The 10,651-nt window shown below is 36.7% G+C and overlaps 3 protein-coding genes across 6 annotated transcripts in view; 2 read left to right on the forward strand and 1 right to left on the reverse strand.

Moving 5' to 3' along the window:
• Positions 1 to 1,781, forward strand: part of LOC112528322 (tetraspanin-19-like) — a 5,810-nt gene extending 4,029 nt beyond the window's left edge. For 2 of the 4 annotated variants that reach the window (XM_025139328.1, XM_025139330.1), the window contains exons 5-6: positions 732 to 891; positions 1,220 to 1,281. In XM_025139328.1, the coding sequence (XP_024995096.1) occupies positions 732 to 891; positions 1,220 to 1,272 (213 nt within the window). In that variant the 3' untranslated portion in view covers positions 1,273 to 1,281. Of the gene's footprint in view, positions 1 to 731; positions 897 to 1,219; positions 1,358 to 1,568 lie in introns of those variants that run through there. The other 2 variants (XR_003070809.1, XM_025139329.1) reach the window with 2 other exon arrangements.
• Positions 1,782 to 3,541: 1,760 nt separating this feature from the next.
• LOC112527606 (lanC-like protein GCL2) lies at positions 3,542 to 5,983 on the forward strand. Its single transcript, XM_025138336.1, has 6 exons — positions 3,542 to 3,834; positions 3,976 to 4,163; positions 4,474 to 4,585; positions 4,691 to 4,807; positions 4,898 to 5,215; positions 5,549 to 5,983. Exons 1-6 carry the CDS (start codon positions 3,649 to 3,651, stop codon positions 5,885 to 5,887), a joined length of 1,260 nt encoding a protein of 419 aa, XP_024994104.1. The 5' UTR covers positions 3,542 to 3,648; the 3' UTR covers positions 5,888 to 5,983.
• Positions 5,984 to 7,568: 1,585 nt separating this feature from the next.
• Positions 7,569 to 10,438, reverse strand: LOC112527594 (probable polyol transporter 4). The gene is made up of 2 exons (XM_025138319.1): positions 9,977 to 10,438; positions 7,569 to 9,188 (listed from the first exon to the last, which is right to left on the reverse strand). The coding sequence occupies exons 1-2, from the start codon at positions 10,191 to 10,193 to the stop codon at positions 7,807 to 7,809; spliced, it is 1,599 nt and encodes a 532-aa protein (XP_024994087.1). The 5' UTR covers positions 10,194 to 10,438; the 3' UTR covers positions 7,569 to 7,806.
• Between the last annotated feature and the right edge of the window lie 213 nt (positions 10,439 to 10,651).

Consider the following 10,651-nt stretch of genomic DNA (forward strand, 5'->3'; position numbering starts at 1 on the left):
TCAAACCGACAAGAAATCGATGGAACCTTGCTTGCTTTTGGCCGTCGGGTTCCCTTCTAGGTTATCAATGGACTCTTCCAAGCTCTTAGGGTTTCTCTCTAACGATTATCACAATTAGAGGAATTAGGGTTAGGGAGGATGAATTAGGGTTAGGGAGGAGGATTAGGTTAAAAAAAAGTTTATGGTTAGGTTTAAATATTTGGAAAAAAAAAACCCTAATTAAACCCTAATATACAAAAGCCCAAGCCCATCATCCAAATTGCAAAGTTAAAGCGAGTTATGCAGAACTAACCCCTCAAGTTTGGTCAACTTCCGAAACTAACCCAAACTTAATATATATATATACACACACACACACACATCTGACGGGTATTAGACTATATGTCGGTACTTTTTCATAAATCATACATTTTTTTCCAAAGTTCTACATATCTTACTGTGCAAAGTTCTGCGCATCCCTTTGAGGCTATGGAGACTGGCCCTGTTTAACTATTTTTCCCAAAGAATCTGCAGCAGCATTGAACTGTTTTAAGATTAACCACTTGCATAAATGATGTTTCTAAACATGTAAAATTAACACATGCCCATTTCTAACGTTCATTGTACTTATTATTTTCTTCATCCATCTTTTCTTATTCACTTAGATATTAAAAATATTATCATATATTCTTGATAGATCTAACCTGATCACCTGAGTTCAATTAACTGATGTTTTCCTACTTGAATGCCAGGGGCTGTCTATGGTTTTGGCTCTTATTCTCATAGCTCTTGGGCCACACCGAATAAGCTACAATAATGATGATGAGTATACTCCAGAAGGGGTTCCATTGCTGAAGAATTATTCAAATCAGTCCCCTTGTGTCTATGGATCCAAGATCGATGCTTGGAACAGTTAGGTAGCTTTACCAAATTTCAGTGCCATAAACCATTCTACTTCAATAAAACATAAACACTTAAAATCCTTCGTTGCATCTCATACTTGTGTTGGTATTTTATGGCTTCTGCTACCTAGAACTTTAAAGGCATGAATGATGAGTTTCTTGGGTACTAATCCATGTTTTTAATCAACTTCTTAGAAAGTTAAGATTGCGCTTGGTTGCACATATGCATTTTATTTACATTATTTTTATGATTTGAACAAATTGTGAGTTAATGAGGCTTAAGTTTGTGGGTATTTTCTGTTTTCAAGTTTTCATATCAATTGCAATTTGTATTTCAGAGAAGCAGGTCAATATGAGGCCGTTACATAGCAGCATTACGTGGCAGCTCTGAAGAATGAGATAAGCGGGTTCTAGACATCTAGCTACATATGAAAACAAGGCCAAATAAACAGAACACACATGAAGTGCAGGTAGAGGTAAATATTTCATTGGACACTAAATCATATAGATTGTTAAAATGGTAATTTTATGTCATTTAAACTGTCCATTCAGAATACTTTGCCAAACAGTTATTTCTCATTCTGTACTAAATTATACTGACCGCTTGATATTCAGTATTGATAGAATTCATCTGAACATGTAAAGTATCTAGTGATTTAACTGGAGTGCCTTGGTGTTGGTGCATAGGAAACTGATCAAACTCGGTTAACCGGTGGCTGCATCCAACAAGGGGAAGATCTTGAGACATCTTTTTTACGGATACACATGTAAGCCTTTGTTATCTTTCGCTGTACATATATATATAATGCTGCAAAATAAAGTAGCATCTTGATCAATTTGTATGATGTATGTGTATTTCTTCTTAATAATAACGCATGCCATGTATTTCTTGTATGTAGAATGAGGTGAATATAAAAAATACATTTTTTGTATTGTTCATATTATAAGCTTAGCAGTGTAATCTGTAATAAAACAATTCAATGTTACTCTAGACAAGTTTAGATACATGTTACAAATGGTTTTCACAAAAAATAAAAGAATCAATCGATTGGACCACTTTCTTAGCACCACTTGGCATCCTGCACTTTTAAATGACTGTAACCCAATACCTACAGTTTGAAGATTTTACAACTTGATTGGACATTGGGTTGGATTATTTCACGTGGTTTTTGAACACCCTTGATCACAACATTTCTAATCCATACAATATAGCTACCTTATGACCACTGAATAGAATTTGCCCTTCAGTTTTAGTAGGTCTTATTGTCATACAACGCTCAATGTGGCAAGTTTCCACCTTAGCCAGCCATCCCTAGTTCCATACATTTATGTGATGCATTACTTCTTCTTCGTTTTCTCCATCTTGTTGAATCATGGAATTTAAATACTTGAAATCGTCCCTTTTGTCCCCCAATGTTGACTTCTGTTCTAACTCACTCTTGTAACGTAAATATTATCTTTTCAAACGACTGATTCGTATACCTCATGTTTTCTCTACTTTTGAATTTGCAAACTCCCACAAATCTCTTGGAATATCTTGTTGAAAAACATAGCAACCCCTGGTGTACAGAAAATATTCCATTTCATCACAAATCCTCATTCTCTTGTACATACCATACCTCCAAGATATCGTTGAAAATTATTTCTTTTCCAATTTTACCTTTATATGCGACAAGTTCTAATAAACATGTTAAAAGAAACTAATACGTACAAATGCTGAAAACACGTGTGCATAAAATATAACACAACTTATCAAACACGTCAAGAGGATGAAGAAGGAGAATTCCAAAAAGCAAGGCCTCACGGTGGTGTTACTGAACCGATGAGCAATTGATATCATCCTGATTCCACAACGCAACAAATTAGCACAACTGATTAGCATCAAATCTGCTGCAACCTCTAAAAATTAGCGATGAGGAGAGATATTGGGAATTAAAATAGATATTTATGTTGATAATTCCACGATTTGTGAAATTAACACAAAATCACAGTCATATAAGTCATTTAGAGAACTAAAGTGCTCCGTTGAAAAATTTATAATCATCGGTTCATAAAAAAGTTATTGCTCAGAAATTGTAATGATTCATTCACAAAAATTTATAATCAAGTTGAACAAAATCCTGCAAACGATAACTAGGAAAGGAAAGAATTTTGTAATATCTCAGAGAAAAGGTCTGCTACATTCTCATGTTTCACTCACCAAAACACCTCTATTGCTGTATGAAAACTCTTTGTTAATTGGTTTGAAAATATTACGGCTCGATTAGACAGTGGTTGCTTTGGGCTGTGTTGTTTCGTGTTTTGTTGGGTTGATCTAATTTTATAATAAAAATGTCTAAAACATTCTTCCTTCAATTGAAATTAACAAAAATAACTAAGCAGTTGTTAGTTGGACTTAGAGGGACGAAAATCAAAAGAATTTGCATACTTGCGACACAAATTCAGAATAAATGAAGTTTAAGGATGAAATATGTTAAATAATGACAAAGTTCAGGGACCAAAATCGAAATTTACTCTAAAATTAATTATTACGGCTGAAATTTGCTGCACGGCACACCCCCGGGCCCCTAGCCTAAACGTCGAGCGGCCATCTACAAAGATCATCCACACATGCTACATCCTTCACCGTTTATGTCACCAACAACCCAATCGCCATCGATAAACTGTTCTTTATAACTCTCTCTCTCTCTCTCTCTCTCTCTCTATATATATATATATATATATATACGCTGTCCGGAGGGGTCATCGACGGAATAGGAAAGGAGAAATGACAGACCGGTACTTTGAGAATTTCATGCGAGAGGAAACATCAACAGTAGAAGGAGCTGATGAAGAAGAACGAAGCGTGGGTCTTCATAAAGAGTCTCAAGATTCTCTCTTGAAACTTCTTTCTATGCCTTACCCTACTCTCTCTGCCAGACTCAAAAGTGCCGCTATAGATCTCAAACAAACTGTACCATCTCTCTCTCTCTCTCTCACCCTTCTTCTAGCTACATGTGGTTGTAGTCATTTGCTTTTCTTCTTTTCTTGTTTTTTATTTTTAGTTTTTCCGGGTTTGGCGTGCCGACCATGTGTTTGTGGAAATGGTTTACAGGTTGTAGGGAAAACATGGGGGTTCACTCTTGAAAGAAATCGAAGAATAAGTGACTTTACTCTTTATACTGGTGCTCTGGGTACTGCTTTCTTGCTCTTCAAATCCTTTCAAGTGACTGACAACAGGAATGATCTCAATCTCTGTTCTGAGATCATCAAAGCTTGTGACCCTGCTTCTTTACACGCCAGGTACCCTTTCTAGTAATCTACTCTTTCGCTCAAAACTTCAATTCAATGGAAAGAACATTCTTTATAGTTTTGATGCATAAATCATCGCAAATCATTGTTTAACATGTTCTCCATGAGGGTAGTTGCGTATTAACGATGGATAGAATGTGTTTTCTTGAAAAACAAGAACAATTTTTTCTTGAATTGTATTAAAGATTATACAGATTAACATATTAGTGATATTACCCAAAACTAAAGGTTGTAAACTAACTTGGAATGTAGGGAGTAGAATTCATCTGAATTGCTAATCTGATCATCTGTTGGGTGATAGGGCTGTAACGTTTATATGTGGACGGGTAGGAGTTTGTGCACTTGGTGCCGTTGTGGCAAAGCATCAAGCAAATCAGCAGATGCTTGAATACTATTTGGCCGAATTCAAAGGGGTAACAATTGGCTTTATTTGCTTAAACACAAGGCCGATATATATATATATATATGTATATAACAATGATTTCATGTTCATGGGGTTTGTTTGATTTTGGGAACAGATTAAAGTAAATGAAGATCACCCAGATGAACTGTTATATGGGAAACTTGGATTCTTATGGGCATGTCTGTTCTTGAACAAGAACTTAGGTGATGGAGTGATTCCTTCCACCTTCACCGTAAGATTTGTCATGGAATTTCTTCTTAGATTTGCATCTTCTTACATCTGGATCTACGTATGATTTGAGAACCATGCTATATTGGAACAGCGTGCACTCGTGAATAAGGTAATAAAAAATGGAAGAAAATTGGGTGTCGGATCAAGATGCCCGTTGATGTTCAAGTGGTTCGGTCAGAGATTCTGGGGTGCTGCCCATGGTTTGGCTGGGAATATGTATGTTTTGATGCATTTCGACCTGCCGTCAGATGTAGTCGAGGATATCAAGAAGACCCTCAAGTACATGATTGAAAACAGGTTCCCTAGTGGGAACTATCCCTCTTCTGAAGAAGAGAATACTAGCGACCTTCTTGTACATTGGTGTCATGGAGCACCTGGAATGGCCCTCACCCTAGTCAAAGCGGCTGAGGTAAAAAAGCGCACATTTACATGTATCGTATCTAATCTATGTTATTGTTATGTTTGATAAACTGGCTGATAAACTGGTCATATTTGCTAAAAACTAAATGACAATGTAAAATGACCTAAACGGACATGTTGAAAAATTAATTAGAAAAGTATATTATAATTGGAAAAAAAAAACTTCTGGAGCTTAGTGTTTCAATGGGCTAACTTATCACCTAACTTATGGCTCACCAAATGTGGTTTTTTGTTATTGGTTCACCAAAACTAGACTAGAACAATAATGTTCAAAATTTCCTGTTTGTCTTCATTCTGAATGGCGTGAATTATAATTGGTCAGATATTTGATGATAAAGAGTTTCTGGAAGCGGCCATTGATGCAGCGGAAGTTGTCTGGAAACGTGGGTTGCTGAAACGAGTTGGCCTTTGTCATGGCATCAGCGGGAATGCGTATGTGTTCCTCTCACTTTTCCGCTTAACTGGGAACGTTGAGTTCTTATACCGGGCAAAGGCGTTTGCTTGTTTTTTACTGGATAGAGCCGGGAAGCTGATATCGGAAGGGGAAATGCATGGAGGTGATAATCGGTACTCGTTGTTTGAAGGAGTTGGAGGTATGGCGTATCTCTTCCTGGACATGATTGATCCTGCTAATGCTAGATTTCCTGGCCATGAACTTTGAAAATGTATGTATACAATCTGTTTAGATGAAGAAAACAAAACAGGAATCTTGAATGTATAATAACTAAGGGCTGTTTACTAAACGCTTACTTGGTAAGTGCTTACCAAATAAATTTCTTTATCGGATGAAAATGACAAGGGCCAAGAATCTTATCGGGTAAGAGCGATGAGAAGGATGGAGAGTCTTACCCGGTAAGTGAAGATTACGACTCTTACCCAGGTAAGCGCTTACCCGGTAAAATGTTGCATTCAATACGTTTTGATGTACTAAAATCTTACTCATCAAAATAAATTATAGTGTTGACTCCTAATAGGTAAGCACCTACCGGATAAGCATTTAGGTAAACAGCCCCTAAATATTTATCAGTAATGCTAAATTACCTATGAATTGCTATTGTTGTAGCCAAGTCAAATTTCATTATTCTGAGATGTGATCGCCTCTGAGATTAACAAATAAAGGGTTGTTTAGTTGTTTTTTCATCAATAATTACGGTATGGATTAATATGAATAAACCGTTTGAATTTATTAATGATCACTTTTATCTTTAATTGCTTGCTTTTTTATAAGCTTTTTGTTGGATCCTCTTTTTTTTTCCTTCCTATTATTAAAGACGTTCTTAAGAATTCATTTTTTAACATTAGGAGCTTTCAGTTCGGTACAAGGTCTATTGATAATACTTTAAAACTTTGTATATAATACTAGTGTTAAATTTTAGTACTCAAATATATACCATTTATCGAACCAATATTGATGGTTTTCAATTGGTGAGCGATAAATTATAGCATTTTTATGTTTTTATTAATTTATCATTTATTATGATCATTTTTTTTTTCATTTTTAGTTATATTTATATATTTTATTTAACTCTTATAGTTTTCTATGTATATTAACTAGTTTTGGTAAATTAGTTAAATTTTTACTTTTACATCCTATTATGCCAACACATTGTAATTTAATATTTAGCTTTACAACTTTTTAGTTATTAAATTTTCAACCAATTAAAACAAAACATGTGTCAAAATCACATTTTATTAAAAAGAGGTTCATGAAAATTGATTCCGTAAGAGCTACTTTTACTTTAGCATGTCGGTTGAAGGTGACTAGTCTTTTTCACAGTAAAAAAACCCAATAAAGTTCTTATCACAACAAGGAACCGTGGTTTATAGGGAGAGTATCGAATGTAGGGGAGGAAATGCCATGGCTTAATGGAGAAAGCAAGACCTACTCATAAACTTAACGAATGAGCATTCAAAAATTATTTTACATACAGTTTCCCAAACAAGGGCAGATTTATTAGCAGTTTAATGAGATTAATAGGACCCACAACTTACGAGTCAAATATACATGATTGGTTGGAGTTTGGTAGTGATTTAATGATACAGAAAATGGTTTATCTACTAAGTTTTTAGGAGAGAACTTTATGCAGGAAGTCAAATTTTTCTCAAACTTGTCTTTCTCGATTAAAAAACATGCTCATTTTATTTCAAATAAAATCTTCTCCACATATACAAACAGCATACCCGTCTGTATTTGTAGCTAATAACCACGTGATGGTAGCCCTTGTCAAATGGAATTGTAGGTATCTAGTTTTGGCTAAATCCCAACATAATTCTAGTCCTAAAAGGAATGACAATGATAGTATGGTTAAGGAGGAAAGTTGTGGACAGCCAACATGGTAAAATAAAGCAAACAGAATCCTTATAAACAACAAAGATGCATATTTTGGAGGTATCTTCTTTCTCAGGTATTTATGACATCAATACAAACACAAATGACACATTGTCACGCCCTTCTCTAAGGCAAAGAATATATGACCAACAAAAATTTACAACTTTCTATGCATATATAAGTATTACTATTACTAATATTAGTAAGTCATTACGACATAAAAACTTTCTAAATTTGGCAACCAAGGTTTCTCAATTCGCAATGACGTCGTTTTTCTGCTGAACCAAATATTGAGTATCCGATAGCTCTACTTCCTCTTCTTGCCAATTCCGATCCTTTTGAAACAACAGCTCGATCTGCTCCAATGACTTCCCTTTCGTCTCTGGAACGAGCTTGTAAACAAAAGCAACCGATAAAGCCGAAAGCACCGTGAAAATAGAAAATGTTCCTGCCATTGAAATTGCACGAGAAACCGATAGAAATGACATTGCCACCACTCCACTGCAAACCCGATTGCCTACTGCCCCTAACGCTGATGCTTGAGCTCGAAGACGTAGTGGAAAGATCTCGGATGTTAGAACCCAACAAACAGGTCCGATTCCGATTGAAAAGAAGGCTACATTCCCACATATTGATAGAATCGCCAATGCCACTCCGAGAGACGTTGCTTTGAACAACGACAGACTGATCGCCAAACCGCATAAACAAATGGTCATTCCGATCGTGCTCACGTATAGCAACGGCTTTCTCCCGACTTTGTCGATGAGCATAATAGCGACCAAAATAAAGGCGGTTTTAGTGATTCCAACGGCCACGGTTGCCGCCAAGAGTCTTGTTTTATCCTGAATTCCGGCGGTTTGCAGAATCTCGGGACTGTAATATACAGTGGCGTCGATTCCGGTGATCTGTTGGAAACACTGGATTCCGAATCCAGTAACTAGCATTCTCCTTAGTGAAGGAGATGGACTCAGTAATTCCCTCCAAACGGCTTTCTCTTCCTGATTCTCTCCAGCCCCAATTCCGGCCGCCTTCAGGATTTCCGACAATCTCTCCTCAACCTCGGCTTCGATTTCATTCGTTTTCATCAAAACTGATCTTGCTTCATCCACTCGGTTTTGCATGACTAGCCATCTCGGAGACTCCGGGATTATGCATAGCGCGAATGCTATAAAAACCGACGGAAGAATTCCGACAGCGAGCATTATTCGCCAGTTCACGTGCGAAGGGAAGCCGGAAAACACATAGTTAGAGACATACCCCAAAAGAATCCCGAGATTTATGAATATTTCAGGGAAGGAGGTGAAGGAGCCTCGGGAGATCGTCGGTGAAATCTCGGCGATGTAAACCGGAGCGATCATGACACCAAATCCGATTCCAACTCCGGCGAGGAGGCGACCGATCATCAGAACTTGGAAAGTTGGAGCTAAGGTCATTATAAGTGCACCAATCTGAAACACAATTGCAGCTATACCCATCGTCCATTTCCGGCCAAGCGCATCGGAGGCACGGCCGCCGCCTAGACTGCCCAATAGGGAGATGACACTCAGGCAACCAACGAGAATTTCTTCTTGAAACTCGGTGATTTTTAGATCTTCTTGGATAAATATGATTGCTCCACTCATAACACCAACATCTGAAAATCCAAAATTTGTGAATCAAGATTCCATTTTGAGTGGACATAAAGAATCAAATGGAATCCCGATTCCAGTGAAGCAAAATCAAATAAGGGATTCAAAGATTTATTCACATTCTTGACCCAAGTGATTATATTCTCAACAATATGGGTTTTCTTTATGCAATAATCACTTGATTAATGGAAATTAAAGCATTATTAGGCGAAAGTTTACATCCATGAAGCCTAAAACACTAAGTTCCCATTCTGATTACCTATAACAAAAGGCAAGCAACAAAGTACAAGTTATAACAGCATGATTACTCTGAATCTTACCCAAAAAAAGATTGGCCTAACAAACAGTTGATGGTCATTTTGTCACGAATGGATAGGGATTTAGTAGTAGTGTACGATATGCATCAAACACTTGTACCTAAGCCAGAATTCCAACGCATTTAACACCCCCATAAATTAGGCAAGTTAGGCATTTATGGTCTGTAACTTGAAAAAGATCAATGCCATAAAACAGCTGAAACCTAAAACACTTAAATCACGTGAATTTAGGCAGTTTTGATAAGGATCATTAGTTCAAGTTTTGTTTTATTTTGGGATTTCAAATGAAGACCAATTAGATGAAGGGATAAACAAAGTCAAACCTTAAATCCAACCTAAAAAAGGGGTTGTTTCTGGCAACAATGTGTTGTAATATGAGCTGAAATAGTTGTACATTTGCCTGTCGGCAAACAAACTTCTAAAACTGGATTTAAAGGTTTGAGTTAGCATTAAAGAGAGAAGAAAAGATCGAATACCATAGCCAAGGAGAACATTGTTGAGAGATGCAAATACAGCACAGGCAAACACATATTTTCTTGTACTTTTGCTCCTTTCCTGCTGTGTCTGCTTGTACGGTACAACCTCCAAGTCATCATCACTGTAATCAGAATCCATTCTTCTGTATTTGTTCTTCGATCCAAGAGGAACACCAGACATACCCATATCACCGCTCCCATTTTCTTGGACACCCATCCTGTAAACGTACAAGTAGGGATCCAAAAGTTACGATTCGAATCAATCAAATCCCAATTCGTCGATGGGTTTTCCGATTCAGACGATGATGAGATGAACCCAGTAAGGAATTGGGTTAAGTCATCTGATCTGATATCAGATCTGGAAACTGGAAAGGAGAGGAATTCAAGAAGTGAATATATATGTTTATTTGAATTTTATGAGCAAGTGGGACCCTTTAATGGCGAACTTGTCTAGGGGAGATTGGGAGAGAATAAAGAATGGTAAAACTTCACTTATCAACACGGTCTCTGACCAAAACTTGAACCTTGAAGCAATTTAAGGAGGAAAGATGAACCGGAGCTTTCGTGGAAACCATAGATGATGGCGACTGCCTCTGCCTCATTAAAAAGGAAAATAAATATTCTGTCATAAACATTTTAATTAAATAAATCTTTTTAACATCACAAATCTTTAAA

The sequence above is a fragment of the Cynara cardunculus genome (assembly GCF_001531365.2).
Source record: "Cynara cardunculus var. scolymus isolate 2C chromosome LG 15, CcrdV1, whole genome shotgun sequence".
In the NCBI taxonomy this organism is placed as follows: domain Eukaryota; kingdom Viridiplantae; phylum Streptophyta; class Magnoliopsida; order Asterales; family Asteraceae; genus Cynara; species Cynara cardunculus.

Bases quoted from the DNA above. Each gene is read 5' to 3' on its own strand.
- LOC112527594 (XM_025138319.1), bottom strand. From the start codon at position 10,193: ATGGGTGTCCAAGAAAATGGGAGCGGTGATATGGGTATGTCTGGTGTT. The intron at 9,189-9,976 runs GTATTCGATCTT...TTGGATTTTCAG, and splicing joins CAATGTTCTCCTTGGCTATG to ATGTTGGTGTTATGAGTGGA.
- LOC112527606 (XM_025138336.1), top strand. From the start codon at position 3,649: ATGACAGACCGGTACTTTGAGAATTTCATGCGAGAGGAAACATCAACA. The intron at 4,808-4,897 runs GTAAGATTTGTC...ATATTGGAACAG, and splicing joins TGATTCCTTCCACCTTCACC to CGTGCACTCGTGAATAAGGT. The intron at 5,216-5,548 runs GTAAAAAAGCGC...ATAATTGGTCAG, and splicing joins CCCTAGTCAAAGCGGCTGAG to ATATTTGATGATAAAGAGTT.